The 20,882-nt window shown below is 31.3% G+C and overlaps 1 protein-coding gene across 6 annotated transcripts in view; it reads left to right on the forward strand.

Annotated features, from left to right (window-relative positions):
- The window catches only part of LOC134723827 (kinesin-like protein klp-3), a 54,975-nt gene that overhangs the window by 29,790 nt on the left and 4,303 nt on the right, over positions 1 to 20,882 (forward strand). For all 6 annotated transcript variants that reach the window (XM_063587381.1, XM_063587384.1, XM_063587376.1 and 3 more), the window contains 14 exons: positions 4,170 to 4,247; positions 4,930 to 5,103; positions 5,583 to 5,805; positions 6,989 to 7,083; positions 7,500 to 7,550; positions 8,482 to 8,598; positions 10,318 to 10,467; positions 11,603 to 11,719; positions 15,912 to 16,085; positions 16,615 to 16,751; positions 17,610 to 17,673; positions 18,239 to 18,444; positions 18,916 to 19,102; positions 19,720 to 19,815. In XM_063587381.1, the coding sequence (XP_063443451.1) occupies positions 4,170 to 4,247; positions 4,930 to 5,103; positions 5,583 to 5,805; positions 6,989 to 7,083; positions 7,500 to 7,550; positions 8,482 to 8,598; positions 10,318 to 10,467; positions 11,603 to 11,719; positions 15,912 to 16,085; positions 16,615 to 16,751; positions 17,610 to 17,673; positions 18,239 to 18,444; positions 18,916 to 19,102; positions 19,720 to 19,815 (1,869 nt within the window). The remainder of the gene's footprint in view (positions 1 to 4,169; positions 4,248 to 4,929; positions 5,104 to 5,582; positions 5,806 to 6,988; positions 7,084 to 7,499; positions 7,551 to 8,481; positions 8,599 to 10,317; positions 10,468 to 11,602; positions 11,720 to 15,911; positions 16,086 to 16,614; positions 16,752 to 17,609; positions 17,674 to 18,238; positions 18,445 to 18,915; positions 19,103 to 19,719; positions 19,816 to 20,882) is intronic.

Genomic DNA, 20,882 nt, shown 5'->3' on the forward strand with positions numbered 1-20,882 from the left:
CCACATATCTGTATCAAAAGGTAGCTGTCATACTTTAAATATGGGCTTAGTTATTTAATTACAACACATTTTTAAAGTGACTAAATTTTATTCTTTTCTATTTGTGTCCAAGGTTATGAATATTTAGATTACATCATTCTATTCATTTATTTAAAAAGATAACTAGAATTTTCAAAGGACTGACAAAAATTACTATTAGTGCAACATCAGGGACAAGATAGTGAACTTTATCATACCCCTTCCTATAAACATGCAAGATACATAACATTGGCGGATCCAGGGGTTGGAAACCCCCTTTTTTTGGCCGATCAATGCATTTGAATGGGGACATATAGCTGGAACCCCCCATTTATTGTTGGTTGGGACCCCCCTTTTTTAAATGGCTGGATCCGCCACTAGTAGATAATGATATTGTCAAACATATCATTCAGATTGCACTGACTTCTCAATGTTCTTTTTGAGTGGTTGGGTTGCTGTCTTATTGACATGTTCTCTGCTCTTTTATGATAACATATGTGAAAGAACTTGAAACCTGTAATGTAATGATAGAATGCTTGCCACTAGTAGTCAGATGGTCAAGGGTTAAATCCAAAGCTTTGTCAATTTTTTTTTTTTTTAATTTTACTTTTAATTTTGGTGTATCTTTATGAAATATGCATTATTATATAAACGTTGTGCACGATGTTCCTACAACACGACGTTACAACACATCGACGTCAAAGAGAGTTTTCTGAAACTTTTGACGTACATTTATTCAATTTGCAAGTTTCATTTGCTTTTTTTTATGTAGTTGGTTGATTCCAAATATGTCTCTATTAATTTTGTAATGTTTATTTACCATGTTATATTGTCGTAAGTAATGAACTTGAAGGAAGGAAAAAAGGGGACAAAAGTATACGGTTTTCAATAGATAAATTATATCAAAACTTTAATCACAGGCTGCTAAAATTGCATGGTGCATATCATCTGTCATTGGAAATTTTTCATATCTTGATTCAACCCTAATACAAATATATCCCACACTCTGCAAGTAAATAAAACCATATTAACCCTTGATTAATTTGAATTGAATTGTATTAAAAATTTGCTTGACACGTATCTTGTCGAAATACAACCATTGAATAAAATTATTATAACCCTATCTTGAAAATTATTTTCCAATTAAAAGTCATTTGAAGTTGCTTGCTTTTAAAATGTGCTAATCTTCTCCTGAATCGTCCGTATAATACGGGGTTGCATGAATTCAATGAATTTATTATGAAACTGTTTTTGTCGATGTTTCCGATATTTCTTTCAGTTTCCTCCGTATCATGCACAACATGCACCGTAAGGTATTTTTTTCGACAACCAGCTTCTTTTTTTTTTTTTTAATTTCACCACGCGATTCGTTTTAAGTATTAGGAATATAGAGGGAGGGTAGGAAGGGTCCTGCTCCCGAAATCCCGTGATTAAAAAAACAAAATTCCCGAGGTCCTATCCCTTCTCAATATACAATGGAACAAATTTTGAACATGTAACGTTGAAAAAAAACCCGTTTGTTTGGATTTTTCGACGTTTTTCGACGTTGGGACAAAATGGCTACCGTTTTGTTATGTTTCGTAGCATTTTATTCCTGTAAGACCCAAATATGCAGTTAATAAAAAAATGATCTAGACTTTATGTTCTTTTCGTGTATCTAACTTTTGTTTTGGTAAATTACAAATTACTTATTGAAATATCAGGTAAAAAACCCACATTAATTGCTTGGACAAATAAAATATCAACTTGGACAAAATGGCTACCGCTTGAAAAACGACTGTGTAGTGATGGGTTTATAGAATCTACAATTTTTGAACTCATGAACAAAGAGGCAAATGTTTGTTCTTTCGGTAGATGGTATAATTATCTCACAACTTTTAGAAATGTTTAGCTATGTCAACATCTAAAACTACCTTTCAGCCGTTAAGTCAACGAAAAACGTCATTGGACATTTTTCTGGTTCCAGCTTAATATGCAGCCACCGAGTCAAACGAAATTCGACAAAAGAACGGCTTTAATTTAACCAAGATCTGACCCACTCCGTTGCTTCTGTCAAGTTTCGGGAAGATCAAAGAATAATAATTATGATCATTATACTTTAGAGATAAGACAGATGTTGAAAAATGTAACGTTGGACATCCGTTTTTTTCACATAGCTTTGCTGTTTTAATCCTCAAGTATACTAGATATTACTAAGCATATGACCAAGAGACATAAAAACATAAAGTATAACATATACTGAATTAGTTTTTATAGTGGTTAGTGTTTGTTAACAGTTTATTTTGTTTTGCGGAGGAAATTTCGAAGATTTTGTTTTAAAACATAGAGGTTGTAGGAACAGCGTGCGTGACGTTATGGCAAGCCATTATAGGATTTACCTTTTATAAGAGAATTTTTATTTTGAAGCAACAATAGTTGACGGGACTTAGACAAATAAACTTATTCTTTTAAATTCCAATAAACAGGCTATTATTTGAACTTGGAATTATTTTTAATTATAGAATTTGCATAATTTCTTGTGTTTAAATTTTTTAATAAATTCCATGTTTATTTGGTATTATAATCTTTTGAGCGGTTAATAACACTTTCCATACAATGTAGTTTGGTTAGATAGTGTTGTGCGCAGCACAATACATTCTATAGAAAATATTCTATTTTCTTTGTAATAGAAAGTGTTGTGCGCAGCACAGAACATTTCAGTACAGAATAACATGGAATTTATTAAAAATTTCAATAACAAGCAAATTCCATAATTAAAAATAATTCCAAGTTCAAATAATAGCCTGTTAATGAAACTTTTGCAAATTAACTATGATTGATTTTATAGTGGAATTGAATCAGTAAAAATCTACACTGCTATAGATCTGAAGTTCTCAAGCATAATATATATTACTTTGAAATAAAATAGAAAATTACAACAAAGCAGTGACAATATTTCCTGGGACTTGCTATGGATACACAACATGATATTCTAAAGATCCTGAATAATCCATATGGATTAAAGGAATACCTATGTTTAACACCAGATAAAATGAAAATCAATGTTTAGTACATTCTGATATTGTATCAGGAAAGGAATTCTCATTGATTCAATAGTTATACAAATTTTTAAAAGATCAAAATTGAAAATACAGGTTCATATTTAAGTCAATTGGTTCATATAGGTCTTCATTATCTTTATGAACTTTATCAATAGAGTTCAATAACCTTTACAGTTTTCAATTGTACAAAGATATAAACAAAAAATATATTTTCAGACTTGGTGACCAAACATGTTTTTAAAAGGTTGTCATCTCATGCTCATTAAAAAATAATATCCTAGTTTGAAATTTCTAAATGAACATATATAGCTTTATGTGCCTCTGTCAGTATGTCTAAGTGCAATTACTTTTTAACGTAAACTGAATAAGATTAAAATGATTTGAAGGTAAAATTTGAAACAAATAGTTTTAATTTTTCTATGTCATATTTTCAAATGAAATTAATGTTTGTATGTGCATTCTATGATAGCACATGTGTGTGGGGCATTATATATTCTTGTCTGTTTTATTTTTTGTCCAGTGTTTTTTTATGATGTTAACTGTTTAAATATTTGCCACACTTGGTATTTGACCAAGATTTTACAGTTCACTGAACATGAAAATGTGATAATGTTAGCAGGGCATCATGTGCCTTAGTTGGGTTTTGTTTGTCTGAAAGAATATAAATAGTACTTTGTGTTATTGTTGCACACAACCAGACCTTGCAGTAAAAAAAAAAATCTATCATAATTATCATACTCAAAATCCACCAATCAAAATATCAGATTTGGTGTTTGTAGAACTAATTTTGTACTCCCAGTACTGATTAAAGATTTATGACCTAAACCCCAGATTTTTGCCATAAATAAGAAAGTCAAGGTTAGTGGATAGGAACCATAGGCGGATCCAGGGGGTCCCATGCCCCCCTTTTGTGGGGAAAAGTTGGTTGATTATATAGGGAATCACTGAGGCATGACTGGAGCGTGCCCCCCCTTTGGAGAAAGTTCTGGGAACATATACATTGTTTATTTGTTCATATCTCAAAATCTCGTATTCAATCATGCAAAGTCTTATTAATGATTTATAATACATATATATATAATGACAGACTATTTTTTTCTTTTACTATAGGAATGGCAACCATTTCCGAAGAGATGGTACCAAGAAGGTCTTTTGATAACAAACACAGTTGTAAAAGATGCTGAAAATGTAAGTTTAAAACAATTGCCAAACAAAGATTCTGAAAATGTAAGTTTTAAGACAACTGTCAAACATTAAGATTCTGAAAATGTATTAGTTTTAAGACAATTGTCAAACAAAGATTCTGAAAATGTATTAGTTTTTTAAGACAATTGTCAAACATTAAGATTCTGAAAATGTATATTAGTTTTAAGACAATTGTCAAACAAAGATTCTGAAAATGTAAGTTAAAAACAATTATCAAACATTAAAATTATGAAAATGTAAGTTTAAAACAATTATCAAATATTAAGATTCTGAAAATGTAAGTTTTAAGACAATTGTTAAACAAAGATTCTGAAAATGCAAGTTTTTAAGATACACAACAACAAATCCTTATTTCTCAAGAAAAATCTTATAATACCAATAGATTTCATTAAAAAGAATTTAAGTTTTCAATTGAAATATATAAACAAATTATGTTTACCCTTTATAACTAAATATGGCATTTTGATATCAACATTTTCATATTAACCTATCATGTTACATACAGGTGAGGCATATCTCTGTGTCCACGATTTACCTAATTGAAGAAATAGAAACATTTTGCATAATAGATCCATGTTCAATATATAGCTTGACTTTCAAGTTATATTACTTAGTAAGTATAATGTTATATTTATATAATGTATATATGTTTTTTGAATGTTAGGATCAAAGAAACAGGGAAGCAGCTGGTGCAGCAGGAAGTGGAGGGGGTACCAGTGGAGGAGGTCAAGGAGGTCCAAAACCAAGAGAAAACCAGTCACGAGGGTCAGGTGGAGATGACAGGGAAGGCCACATCACACATCCTCGTAAAAAAAAGATACCAACATATATTTTTCAGGTATTCTTTAAAAATTCATTCCTGATAGTTTTACTAAACATGTGTATATCTGTCATAATTTTAAACATGACATTTGTGTTTCTTACATTCAATAACTTAGTGGACAATTATCTTAAGTTGTACAAATTAAAGATTCAATTTGAAAGCTTAACTTGGTCACTTAAATGTTTGAAAGTAAAAAGTTTTAGGAAAGTAGATGATTTTTCTTATTGTTCAGACCACTTGTAGAAAAAGAGGGAGGAAAGATACCAGAGGGACATTAAAGAATAGTTAAGCAAAATTTTTATATATTTTTGAATTTCTTAGACACCATTCTGACAAAAACAGTAATTTCTGTTGCACTTATACATTAACCTATTTATCTCTTTACAAAGTATTTATAAACAGATCCATTAAATATATATAACTCAGATTTTTCTTTTTGTAAACTTCAAAGAGTCTTTAATCTTAAAGTTTATAAATGATTGCTATTATTTCAGAGAAAACACAACATCCATTGTTTTTATGACCACGATAATGGTCAATGGATGAGGATGCCGATTGGTTATGAGTTACACCATGAAATGGTTAGTAAATTAGTGGACCAAGTTGAGGAGGCACTACCACATTGGAATGACCGACATGATATTCTGGCTATGTTACGGCAGTGTAATTACGATGCTGATGAATGTATAAATACATACCTACATCTAGAAGGAGATGGTAAGTTTTATTTAGAAACAAGAATGTGTCCATAGTACACGGATGACCCACTTGCACTATCATTTTACATGTTCACTGGACCCTGAAATTGGAGTCAATACTTTAATTTGGCATTAAAATTAGAAAGATCATATCAAAGTTAACATGTGTACTAAGTTTCAAGTTGATTGGACTTCAACTTCATCAAAAACTACCTTGACCAAAAACTTTAACCTGAGCTTCACACTATCTTTTTCTTTATTCAGTGGACCATGAAATTGGGGTCAATACTTTAATTTGACATTAAAATTAGAAAGATCATATCATAGGGAACATGTGTACTAAGTTTCAAATTGATTGGACTTCAACTTCATCAAAAACTACCTCGACCAAAACCTTTAACCTGAAGCAGGACGAACGAACGGACAAACAAATGGACGAACGGAGGCACAGACCATACATAATGCCCCTCTACTATCGTAGGTGGGGAATAAAAATAGAATAAAAATGTAAATGCCTGAAAGTTTGATACGAAAATAAGGATATGTAAGATAACCAATGAGAACACTATCCTAGAAAGGACACGAAGGTAAAAGCACATCTATTGGTTACATATGGTATGACCTTCAACACACTCCAATACCATAAGAATAGTCAATAAATTAGATATAAAAAAAGGCTAATGTAGAACTCAATTTAAAATGTCCATGTCTTATATAATGGCTGTTCCAGATTAAAAGCATGTGTTTGAATATGCAACAGAAACTATTCTTAAATGCAGTGTTGAAAAGGGAAATACAGATAGAAAATTATTTAGACAGTTATATATAGTCATTTTATATATCAGCCAGGAAAGTCAGCTGCGTGTGACATAAAAAATATAAAGCTACAAAATTCATTTGTAACCAATGCAATGATCATTCTTTGCATTAATCAAACTTCTCAAACAATCTACTATAATCTCCAATGTAAGTACTGGTATGAGTGATAAACTATTTTAGAAGAGTCTATGCCTATCTCCACACTCTTGAACAATTTCTGTTCTCCTTTACAAATCTTAGGAAGCAAATTAGAGAAGACATATGTCGCATTGTGCTTAAAATTAGGAGATGCAAATATGTTTTTAAATTATTATAAATCTAAATTTTTACTTATTGAAAATAATTTTAAACTTAACAGTTTTTTTTAAATATGTTATGTTTAGAGTGGTTAAAGGCTCCCAAAACAAGTAAAGAGGCTAAAGACATGAATAACAAAGAAGAAAGATTGAATGAATTAGAACAAACTGTTAAACAACTGGTATGTATTTCTTCAATCATATAGAAATTGTTAAACATGAGCACATAAATTGCTCATGTGAATTATATTAGATGCAAATAAGATTACTCTAATGTGTATTTTGGTAGTTCAAAATTTCTAACACAAGGCTCATATGAGCAGTTCAAACTTTATGTGAGCTTTTATCATCTATGTTAGTTTTTTTGACAGCTAATTTTTTTTAAAAGTTGTCTTGAATGATAAGCATTATAATAGTACATTAAAAAGACAGAGCAATAACGTAATTGATTTTTGAAAAGATGCATGGACAAGAATACAAATATTCTTCAATTCTGTTTAAAAATAAATCTCTTTATGGTAAGTGCATAAGGAAATATTAATGTTCTATCTTGTTCTAATTTAATATGTTAAATAAACTTTATCTTTATAACTTACAGAGAGCAAAACTAGATCAAGAATCAAGAGCAAAAAATGAAGCTGAAAGAATAGTAAGTTAACTATATAACTTGTAAATTAATTGTGCAATTTTAGGGTAAATATATGTCTCTGCTTTTTTTTTCTTCACTACAGTGATTTACTAGATTTATGTGTAGTCATAACTCCTGTTCTGCTAACATTTATTGTGAACCTCATTAAGATTTCTCAGACAGGACATTAATTATTTGATTTCTGTAAATAATTTATGGAAATATCCAGGAAGTTTAGGAACCATTTTATTATCATTGTTCTTCTCCCGACCGGCAGTAAAACGCTTGCCAAAGTGGGGCGTCCGTTTGGCTGTGCGGGATGTATCAAGTTCGCAGTCACGTCCGGTCAGAAGGGGGAGGTTAAATCTGATGCCTCGGTAAAGAGAATGCCACGCTCATTGCACGTTAAGAACCCTTGCAACAACTCTTTGAGGGGTCCGTAGGTGGCCTGTTGCAAGGCAAAATTTCTGTCCCTATCCAATATACCCTCATTTTCCAGTGGCAGTCCAAATTTCCCCGACCATCATCCCAGATGGCCTCTAATGTATCAACCTACCTATTGTTTTTATTGTGAACTTGTTCTCGTCCTGAATATGCATGAAATATTTGCCACTGGACATTAAGCAACCAACAATCAAACAATCATTATCATTGTTTTTGTCAAACATTTATGCATGTTTAGAGACTAGTTTCTATTTATTATTCAATAAGGATGATAGGAGAAACACTTGGAATGATAATGATCCATAGAAATTTTACAATACCATTATTAATTTCAAAGAAGAAAGTGCAGATAAAGATTGAAAATATTTTAATATAATTGAGACATGAACTTAATGCATGTATTGCAATTAAATGTTGTGTATTAAACAAAAAGTTTTAATTTTGGAATGTATAGCAATTTCAAAAAATGTACATTTGAAGGAATACTTTATTAAATGATTTAATTTAGGTTAAACAACAAGAAGATAAAATCACATCATTGGAAGTAGAGAGCAAGCAAGCTGAAGCCCAGTTAGCAGTATTACAAGAAAGACCAAAGACAGCAATGAGACCTAAAACACCTCAGGTACTGATTTTTGATTAATTTGATTAGAATATGATAACAAATGGTTTCATTCAAAACAATTTTCACAGATAACTACAGAGCACTTACAAGATCATTTTGCTCATTTATAAAATTTTAAAGGGACATAACTCTTTAAATTGGGTAACAAATTCTATTGCAAATAGTGAAGAAGAAGGTAAGTGTGAAAAATGAAGTGAACTAAAAAATTTGTGGGGCTACATCCTTGTTTCTGAAATATTTTTTCTGCTTAAAATTTTCTCTTTGAACCTTTTGTTAAGGACTTGATAAACAAAAGAGTTATGTAAAGGGAGATAATTTAGGTGTTACTGAATTTACTCTTGACCATTACTGTCTTGGTGAGGCGTAAATAGGTAAGGAGGCAGGTACTGTAAACCAACTAATTTTGCAAGCAATTTATTTTCATGACTTTCACGAGTAGAAAAAGTAATGTGAATATTTAAAACTTGGATTTTTTCATATTTTTCTACATCCAGTAAATTTGAGAACTGCAAAATCAAATTGCCATGAAATGGGTGAAGTATAAATATTTTATGATCAAAGATTTTACCCCACAAAAACCTTTTTGAAATGAAGTGTGGGCTTCAGAAGAATAGTGGTCTAGGTTTTTGAATTATATATACTTGTACATATCACTCCGGCTTATCACTGCTATGGCAAGGATATAGATAACCTGCTTACTAGGGGTTGTCTGCCCTGGATCACTGTACCATTCTGTGATAGTTTATATAAAGTTCGAATTCTAACTAGCACAATTTTACTTTTACATACCACATCTCATTATTTTTATACTAAATATTGAGACATCGTTTCCTTTAACTCCAGCTTCAAAGGCTAGTATCAATCAGTATGTAGATAATGTATGGTTCTCTATGTAGATTATGTATGGTTCTCTATGTAGATTATGTATGGTTCTCTATGTAGATTATGTATGGTTCTCTATGTAGATTATGTATGGTTCTCTATGTAGATTATGTATGGTTCTCTATGTAGATTATGTATGGTTCTCTATGTAGATTATGTATGGTTCTCTATGTAGATTATGTATGGTTCTCTATGTAGATTATGTATGGTTCTCTATGTAGATTATGTATGGTTCTCTATGTAGATTATGTATGGTTCTCTATGTAGATAATGTATGGTTCTCTATGTAGATTATGTATGGTTCTCTATGTAGATTATGTATGGTTCTCTATGTAGATTATGTATATGTATGGTTCTCTATGTAGATTATGTATGGTTCTCTATGTAGATTATGTATGGTTCTCTATGTAGATTATGTATGGTTCTCTATGTAGATTATGTATGGTTCTCTATGTAGATAATGTATGGTTCTCTATGTAGATTATGTATGGTTCTCTATGTAGATTATGTATGGTTCTCTATGTAGATTATGTATGGTTCTCTATGTAGATAATGTATGGTTCTCTATGTAGATTATGTATGGTTCTCTATGTAGATTATGTATGGTTCTCTATGTAGATTATGTATATGTATGGTTCTCTATGTAGATTATGTATGGTTCTCTATGTAGATTATGTATGGTTCTCTATGTAGATTATGTATGGTTCTCTATGTAGATTATGTATGGTTCTCTATGTAGATTATGTATGGTTCTCTATGTAGATTATGTATAGTTCTCTATGTAGATTATGTATGGTTCTCTATGTAGATAATGTATAGTTTTCTATGTATTAACAGGTAGTAACCAAAGTAGTGAAGGAAGAAACAGTTAACCCAGATGATGTTAAACAGCTAAATACCAGTGTTATACAGCTGAGGAAGGCCCATGTTCATCTAAAGATGGAGGTCCAGAGATATTTTGATGGTCTCAAAGGATCAATAGGCGAGGTATATATACAATCACAGATCTCAATCAATTTAATTCACCTTGAAATTGGTTCTTTTTATGCACCATTTACGGGCATTATGTTTTTTGTCCTGTGCGTCCGTTAGTTTGTCCATCTGTCCCATTTCAGGTAAAGTTTTTGGTCAAAGTGGTTTTTTGATGATGTTGCAGTCCTATCGATTTGAAACTTAGTACATGTACACATGTTCTCTGTGATATGATCTGTCTAATTTTAATTCCAAATTACAATGTAAACCCCCTTTTCGCTGTCCATTGAAGATAGAAAATGATAGTGTGAGTGGAGTACCCATATACTATGGACACATTCTTCGTTTTGTAAAATTTTCTGTTACAGCAGCCATACAATTTATTTCCATTTCATGCCAGTAGCTCATTGATTTGATTTTTTATGCCCCACCTACCATAGTAGAGGGGCATTATGATTTCTGGTTTGTGCGTCTGTTTGTTTGTCTGTCCGTCTGTCCCGCTTCAGGTTAAAGTTTTTGGTCAAGGTAGTTTTTGATGAAGTTGAAGTCCAATCAACTTGAAACTTAGTACACATGTTCCCTATGATATGATCTTTCTAATTTTAATGCCTAATTATATTTTTTACCAATTTTCACGGTCCATTGAACATGGAAAATGATAGTGCAAGTAGGACATCCTTGTACTTTGGACACATTCTTGTTTCTCACTTTATCCATAAAAATACATGGATATAGATATTTGTAGTATTGTCTTTATGTTGGATATGTAAAAGAGGGAATTCATAGCATGTTTCAATGAAATCTAGAAAATATACACTTTGAACTGAACAGTATACAGTATGTGACTGTCATACAAGCAAGAGGTTTAGCTAGCTTGTTTTAACCCAGGTTTAATCCACCAGGTTCTACATAAGAAAATGCCTGTATTAAGTCAGAAATATGACAATTGTTATCCATTCAAGCTTTTAATTTGCCATTTGATAAGGGACTTTCTGTTTTGAACTTTCCTCAAAGTTCTGTATTTTTGTTATTTTACTTTTTAATCAACAAGATAATTACATTCTGGAAATTAGACTTTATGTATTGTCACTGAATAGTGTTGAAGAAAATGTAATACCTAATATAAAAAGTATGTTTAAACAATTTACAGTGTGTAGGTGGTATGAAGAAAATGAAGAACTCTGGAGCTGCTCAATCAGAAGAAATGGAAGAAGTCAGGGCATTATATAGAAAGGAAGCTTTACAGAGAAAGATACTTTATAACCAGGTAATTTATAAATTATAGAAATATTTAAATCAGCTCTCGCCTTTTCAAGCTCATGTGTCGTAAAGCATACACCCATCAATCAGGTACTGTATATTTAAATAGATTATCAGATGCAAGATATATATTTTACATTAAATATGTTTACTTTCAGTTAACTGCATTTGAAAAATAATTATATTAAAGTAGCAATTTGTTAAATTGATACATACTGGTCTTTGAAATTTAGAACTGTCAATCTTAACGATTGCAGTTTGATGTGTTCTGATCTTTATTTTAGTTTTCAATTTAATTGGTTTTTTTCATCTTATAGAAATAAATTAACTTTAACACTTTTTCTATGATTGCTTTTTAGCTCACCTAGCCCAAAGGGCCAAGTGAGCTTTTCTCATCACTTTGCGACCAGCCTCCGTCGTCCGTCGTCGTCCGGCGTTAGCTTTTACAAAAATCTTCTCCTCTGAAACTACTGGGCCAAATCAAACAAAACTTGGCCACAATCATCAGTGGGGTATCTAGTTTAAAAAATTTGTGGCGTGACCCGGTCAACCAACCAAGATGGCCGCCACGGCTAAAAATAGAACATTGGGGTAAAATGCAGTTTTTGGCTTATAACTCAAAAACCAAAGCATTTAGAGCAAATCTGACATGGGGTTAAAATGTTTATCAGGTCAAGATATATCTGCCCTGAAATTTTCAGATGAATCTGTCAATCGGTTGTTGGGTTGCTGCCCCTGAATTGGTAATTTTAAGAAAATTTTGCTGTTTTTGGTTATTATCTTGAATATTATTATAGATAGAGATAAACTGTAAACAGCAATAATGTTCAGCAAAGTAAGATCTACAAATAAGTCAACATGACCAAAATGGTCAGTTGACCCGTTTAGGAGTTATTGCCCTTTATAGTAAATTTTTAACCATTTTTCGTAAATTAAATTAATCTTTTACAAAAATCTTCTTCTCTGAAACTACTGGGCCAAATTAATCCAAACTTGGCCACAATCATCTTTGGGGTATCTAGTTTAAAAAATGTGTGGCGTGACCTGGTTAACCAACCAAGATGGCCGCCACAGCTTAAAATAGAACATAGGGGTAAAATGCAGTTTTTGGCTTATAACTCAAAAACCAAAGCATTTTGAGGAATCTGACGGGATAAAAATGTTTATCAGGTCAAGATCTATCTGCCCTGAAATTTTCAGATGAATCGGTCAATAGGGTGTTGGGTTGCTGCCCCTGAATTGGTAATTTTGAGGAAATTTTGCTGTTTTTGGTTATTATCTTGAATATTATTATAGATAGAGATAAACTGTAAACACCAATAATGTTCAGCAAAGTAAGATCTACAAATAATTCAACATGACCAAAATGGTCAGTTGACCCGTTTAGGAGTTATTGCCCTTTATAGTCAATTTTTAACCATTTTTATACGACCGCAAATTTTGAAAAAAATTTCTTCGTATATTGCTATCACGTCGGCGTCGTCGTCGTCATCGTCGTCCGAATACTTTTAGTTTTCGCACTCTAACTTTAGTAAAAGTGAATAGAAATCTATGAAATTTTAACACAAGGTTTATGACCATAAAAGGAAGGCTGGTATTGATTTTGGGAGTTTTGGTCCCAACATTTTAGGAATTAGGGGCCAAAAAGGGCCCAAATAAGCATTTTCTTGGTTTTCGCACTATAACTTTAGTTTAAGTTAATAGAAATCTATGTAATTTTGACACAAGGTTTATAACCACAAAATAAAGGTTGGGATTGATTTTGGGAGTTTTATTTTCAACAGTTTAGGAATTAGGGGCCAAAAAAGGGCCCAAATAAGCATTATTCTTGGTTTTCGCACAATAACTTTAGTTAAAGTAAATAGAAATCAATGAAATTTAAACACAATGTTTATGACCACAAAAGGAAGGTTGGTATTGATTTTGGGAGTTTTGGTCTCAACAGTTTAGGAATTAGGGGCCAAAAAGGGACCCAAATAAGCATTTTTCTTGGTTTTCGCACCATAGCGTTAGTATAAGTAAATAGAAATCTATGAAATTTAAACACAAGGTTTATGACTATAAAAGGAAGGTTGGTATTGATTTTGGAAGTTTTGGTCCAAACAGTTAAGGAAAAAGGGGCCCAAAGGGTCCAAAATTAAACTTTGTTTGATTTTATCAAAATTGAATAATTGGGGTTCTTTAATATGCCGAATCTAACTGTGAATGTAGATTCTTAATTTTTGGTCCCGTTTTCAAATTGGTCTACATTAAGGTCCAAAGGGTCCAAAATTAAACTTAGTTTGATTTTAACAAAAAATGAAACCTTGGGGTTCTTTGATATGCTGAATCTAAAAATGTACTTAGATTTTTGATTATTGGCCCAAATCGGGGTCCAAAATTAAATATTTTTTGATTTCATCAAAAATTGAATAATTGGTGTTCTTTGATATGCCAAATCTAACTGTGTATGTAGATTCTTAATTTTTGGTCCAGTTTTAAAATTGGTCTAAATTAGAGTGCAAAGGGTCCAAAATTAAACTAAGTTTGATTTTAACAAAAATTAAATTCTTGGGCCTCTTTGATATGCTGAATCTAAACATGTACTTAGATTTTTGATTATGGGCCCAGTTTTCAAGTTGGTCCAAATCAGGATCTAAAATTATTATATTAAGTATTGTGCAATAGCAAGTCTTTTCAATTGCACAGTATTGTGCAATGGCAAGAAATATCTAATTTCACAATATTGTGAAATAGCAAATTTTTTTTTATTAAGAGTTATCTTTCTTTGTCCATTATAGTAAGCAAGAAATATCTGCAAGATTTTTTTTTAATTGGAGTTATCTTTCTTTGTCCAGAATCAACTTAAATCTTTGTTATATACAATATACAATGTATATTCACTTTTTACTACCAACTGATAAATTTAAATAATCTTTACCATTCAGTGATAACAAGCAGTTTTTTTACATCATGTATTTAAATGAGTAGTAATTGTTGCAAACTCCATTAGAATATTTTAATTGAAATTAGTTTTGGAAGTTATTGCCCTTTATAGTCAATTTTTACCATTTTTTCGTAAATCTTAGTTATCTTTACAAAAATCTTCTCCTCTGAAACTACTCGGCCAAATTAATCCAAACTTGGCAACAATCATCTTTGGGGTATCTAGTTTTAAAAATGTGTGGCGTGACCAGGTCAACCAACCAAGATGGCCACAAAGGCTAAAAATAGAACATAGGGGTAAAATGCAGTTTTTGGCTTATAACTCAAAACCAAAGCATTTAGAGCAATCTGACTTGGGGTGAATTTGTTTATCAGATCAATATCTATCTGCCCTGTAATTGGAAGATGAATCTGACAACCTGTTGTTGGGTTGCTGCCCGTGAATCAGTAATTTTAAGGAAATTTTGCTGTTTTTGGTTATCATCTTGAATATTATTATAGATAAAGATAAACTGTAAACAGCAATAATGTTCAGCAAAGTAGGATCTATAAATAAGTCAACATGACCAAAATGGTCAATTGACCCCCTAAGGAGTTATTGTCCTTTATAGTCAATTTTTAACAATTTTCATAAAATTTATAAATTTTAATTAACATTTCCACTGATACTACTGGGCCAATTTCATTATAGATAGAGATAATTGTAAGCAGCAAGACTGTTTAGTAAAGTAAGATTTAAAAACACATCACCATCAACAAAACACAATTTTGTCATGAATTCATCTGCTTCCTTTGTTTAATATTCACATATACCAAGGTGAGCGACACAGGCTCTTTAGAGCCTCTAGTTTTACCTATGAAATGCATTTTATGCCACCGTTGTCAATGGTGAAGGCATTAAGTGTTACCCTTTTCCTTCTTGAACATATCATGAAATTGGTTTCAGTTATCTAACTTTAGTTTGCCTCAACTAAATAAACTTATACACAATGCTTAAAACCACAAAATATAAATCAACTTTGAATTTGGGTGGGTTCACAATTGCTGTTCTCGATTTATGCCCTTCTATAACTGTATATGCAATACATAGACACATTCTCCATTTATTAATATGGATAATATTTGATCATAGAAACTTATGATTTTACCTCAATTGAGATAATTAAGATGACTACAAAAATGATGATTGATTTAAAAATCTATTATGTCATGCTATTTTGTGACCTTTGGGAGATGTGTTGTTCTGACATCTGAAACTTGTATTTTATCTACAGTTACAAGAAATGAGAGGAAATATACGGGTGTTCTGCAGAGCTAGGAAGGATGACCGAGCAGAAAATTGTCTGAAATTCCTAAATGACCAAGACCTTGTGGTCAACACTCCTCAGAGTGGAAAGAAAATGTTCTCATTTGACAAAGCTTTTGATCCAAATACTTCTCAAGAACAAGTAAGAATAATTGTCTGAAGAACAAAAAATTGAAAGATTTATTTCTTATTTACTGTGAATTCATTTATTTTTGTGGGTACCAATTTACGTAGATTTTTAGGAAATATTTTTATAGCTTTCTTCATAAATTGCAATTTCGAAATAAACATTTTATTGAATGCTTAAATTCATGGCTCCTCACCTTATCCTATGAATCAATGAAAATTAGCTTCCCACAAAAACAAAATTTTATGAATTCACACAGAAAAAAATCTCTTTTTCTCTTTGAAGTAAACTATTCCTATATATAAAGAAAAAAGAGAACTGCATATATTAATGTTAAAATATTCTATTCATATTCAGTACAAACATGTTAATGGCATATCAATAAATTCTGTTTTTACTTGAATGATTGATGTTGAATAATTACTTGAAATTAATGTTCCTTGCTATTGTTATTTGTAGAAACATAGATACTTCATAATTTATATCAATAGTCAATAGTATTTAGAAAAAAATATTCATTAATTGTTTTATATTTTTTTTCTAGGTCTTTGAAGACACAAAGGGCATTATAACATGTTGTGCAGATGGGTACAATGTGTGTCTAATGGCCTATGGTCAAACAGGGTCTGGTAAAACATTCACCATGATGGGTCCTGATAGTAACCCTGGTATTAATATCCGGTAAGTGGTCTATGTATAAATGATTGGGGTCTATGATGAAACCTTACAAGAGTACTTGTTTTTACAAATCATAAGTGATGCACATCAGATATATTGCCTTAAACATTTCACAAAGAGGCCAGACTATATATTTAAACCATTACAATTTTAACATGATATTGCATGTCATTATGGCTTAATTATGGTTCAGTATTTCAAAGAAATAAGCAAGTATTATTATATTGCAACATTCTATGTGTTATGAAAATGTATTTGCAATAGACCACTTTCGAGTTCATCCGTCACCAGAAAAAACTCGTCAATTATACGCGCCTTTATCACCGTCATTTGTGCGTTTAGGGGCTTCGTCACTTCCCTTTCAATGTTGAGCGAGTGGTTGGAAAACTATAATTCTATATTGTACGAATTATTCGGCAAATTGAATTCTCAAAATTGACAATCAACACTGCTGTCATTAGTGAATTGTCAGTAAGTACCTACAGAGCAACCATTATTTCTAGTTTATCCTGCAAAAAGACGATCACTAAGACGCTTGATGAACGTAAATAGTGCAGGGATACAGGCGACCCCCTCTATCTGGTAAATGACGTTATAAAGGCGTGCATAATTGACGAGTTTTTGCCGGTGACGGATGAACTCGAAAGTGGTCTATTGGGGTAAGATTAATTGTTTCCGTTTTTATTCTAAATACTTATATCGTTACTACAAATGAAAAGAAAGGACTTTGCATGTACATAAGAATGGAATTATTGTAATGGATTCTCTTAAAGCAATATTAGAGTCCTATGTTTTTTAACTGCCATTTTGTGTTTATGTTTGCTTTAAATAATTGAAATTTCAACACATTTTTTTTTACAGGGCAATTAATGAATTGTTTAAAGTATGCAAAGAGAAAAAGGATACTGTAACATATGTCTTGAAGGTATGTTTAAGAACATTTAAAGAAATTGTGAGAGGGTTGAGACCAAGAAAAAACACTCATACGACATCTTTCTATATCTATGAAAGACTTTTGTGTGAACAATTTACTGAAAGAGAGTCGAAATATACCAAAGAAAATTCCAACTCACAAATTGAAAACAAACTAACAATGCCATGTCATAAATGAAAAATGACCAAATGACAACTTTATGAAAAAACAAACAAAGAAAACTTTATAGACTGAGCAACACGACCTCTCCCTAATAAAAACATTATCTATCACCTTTATGATCATTTGTTGCTGATTACCGTATAGCGGGTTATTTTCGCGGGGTGTAAATCTTCGCTTATTTTCGTGGATAGAACAAAATCGCCAAAATAAATTCCGCCAATTTAAAAATGTACATGCAAAGGTATTGTTAAAAATGTTGAATCCGCCAAAATAATAACCGCCAAAATTTTTTGTATACCCTTTTCAATGAAAATTGCGAAATTTTACACCCGCGAAAATAACCCGCTATACGGTATGTAAAAAAAATCTAATTTGTACAACCTTTGTATTCCAGGTGTCATTAATTGAAATCTATAACGAGACAATTCAAGATTTACTCACAAAGGAGGCTAAGACCTTAGATCTGAAAACAGCTGGCAATAAAATCAATATACCAGGGTTGACAGAAGTTGATATTAAAACTTTAGACGATATAAAAAAAGTTATGGCAATGGGAGATAAAAATAGAACTACTGCTTCAACTAAAATGAACTCGACCAGGTATAGGATATGAAATTACATATAACAAATAATTTCTAAGATATTTTTAAGACATGATGCTTTGTCAAGAGGTCTTACTTTCTACATTTATTTATTGAAAGTGGAACATCTTATTTAGAAACAATATTGATAAAAGATAGATTGATTGATTGATTGTTATTTGCTTAATGTTCAGTAGCAAATGTTTCAGGCATGTTCATGCTAAGCACAATTGATAAAAGGATTTGTGAGGTATGTTTTATTGAACACCAACTTTAAAAGACCAACAACCAATAAACAACTAGAGAATAACATTGAGTCTTAAACAAAAAATTAGATCAAGTATCAACTACTAAATTTGCTCGTATGAAGAGGTATTTTTGAAGACATGTCATCTTGAAAATCATATATATGTAGTTGTATATCAGGCTTCTGGAAGCCATCATAATTCATAAAACAACATCATGAAATTTTTATCTATTTCTTTTCCAGTTCACGTTCACATTTACTACTGTTGTTGTCTGTAGAAGGTACAGATAAAATTACTGGTGCAATATCTAAGGGAACTTTGACCTTGTGTGACCTTGCAGGGTCAGAGAGGATTTCTAAGACAGAGGCTGAAGGACAAAGATTGGTAGAGGCAGCTGCTATCAATAAATCATTGTCTGCACTAGGACAGGTATTAATAAATTGTCACATTTGATATGATATAAAGCTATTTTCACTTCATAGGCTGCTCTGGAATTTAAAATAAACAAGAAACAATTATTCTATGAAACAAAACTTAGTCAATCTAATGTTTAAGTGTTTTTGTCAGTGAAAGAAACATATAATTTTTTGTGAATTACTTGAAAGTTCTGAAAATAAGAAGTGTACAACTTTTGTTTCCTTCACAATAATCCTGGTCACTGCACCATAGTATTGGGAAGGAAACAGAAGTTGAAAGATGTATATGTGTGTATAACATTAGCTCAGTTTAGGTAAAAAGTAAAATTTGAAAAATATTATGGCATAACAAAGTAAGTTCCCAACTATCAATGTCCATAAAGTGTCACAAGGTTGAAGTATTTCTCAACAAGATCAATTCTTGTCTTTATGTGCTGGAGCATGCCATCTGAGGGCTTCCATCCAATACATGAGGATTAAATAGTCTTTGTTGATCTTGCATGATCTTGATTGAAAAAAAGTAGAAAAAAATGTAATTTCAAGCTGTTTTCCATTAATCGAACGAAAGAAAAAATAGAATTGAAAATTAAATGTTTGTTGAAATACTAAGATAGCTGGGTTTTTTTTCAGGTATTCACATCATTAAGACAGAGTCAGTTGCATATACCTTACAGAAATTCTAAACTTACTCAGATCTTGCAACCATCTTTAGGAGGAGATGCCAAGGTAAGCATTGGTGTTGCAGTATGGTTATTTTTTACCAAACATCCTTCTTAGACCCAGAAGGGTTTACATGGTGTTTTTGGGTAAAGATTGAATGAAATGCAATCAAAACCTTATGTTACTGACTTGATATCTAAATCTTCCAAGGCTGATCATTACCTTTTTGATACAAAAAATATAGTGCATTGATCATAACATTCTTTACATCCTATCCATGAACATTTCCAGAAATTTATCAATGTAATAAATGCTCAGATATTCAAGTCACAAAACCATGTTACACCTGTCAAGGAAATTACATACCTTTTGCAAGGTGCAGGAATCTAATGTATGCTCTAAAAATACAAATGATGTCATTGTTGAAGTCATCTTTAAAAATTGGAGTTATCTCCCATTATCCTACTCTAGAATTGTAGTTCAATCAATTTATTGACAATGCAATATTTAATTTTAATTCCCACTAATTAATTAATGCAATCTTAACCCTTCTGTGCTTACGAGCATTTTGATTTATAGTTTTATTTGACATTTTAAAACATGAATATTAGGTATTTAATATATTTATATTATTTTGACATGAAAACATGAAAGAAAACAACCTAAAAGATCTGCATTTATCATTGAAAATTCCTAAGGCTTCTGCGGAACCCAGTGTCTCGCCTACTTTTGCTGAAAATCGCAGGCTCAACAAAAATAAGGAAAAAAATCAATAAAATATTCCTCTTGATACTATCTTTTGATTGTAAGGAGCTTCTGTCCAAGTTTTGTAAAAATCCAGGATAGTTTATGAATCTAATAAATGTTTTAAAAACTTAAACTGCAAATGGTATGTAATGTTAACTGAAAGAAAAACTAAGTCCATTTATAAGTAAAATACAGATACACAGGTACAAAAATATTAACAAAATTTCCTTTTAGATACTAGCTTTTGGTCATAAACAAGCTTCTGTGTAAGTTTGGTGCAAATTAAAAAAAGTATCAGAAAGTTATTAAATTTTTTTAAAATTAAACTACAGAGTGAAAATATCCTGGCAGAAAATTAATCTAAGTCCATTTTTAAAAAGTAAAAT

Source organism: Mytilus trossulus, chromosome 1 (assembly GCF_036588685.1).
Source record: "Mytilus trossulus isolate FHL-02 chromosome 1, PNRI_Mtr1.1.1.hap1, whole genome shotgun sequence".
Classification (NCBI taxonomy): Eukaryota; Metazoa; Mollusca; class Bivalvia; order Mytilida; family Mytilidae; genus Mytilus; species Mytilus trossulus.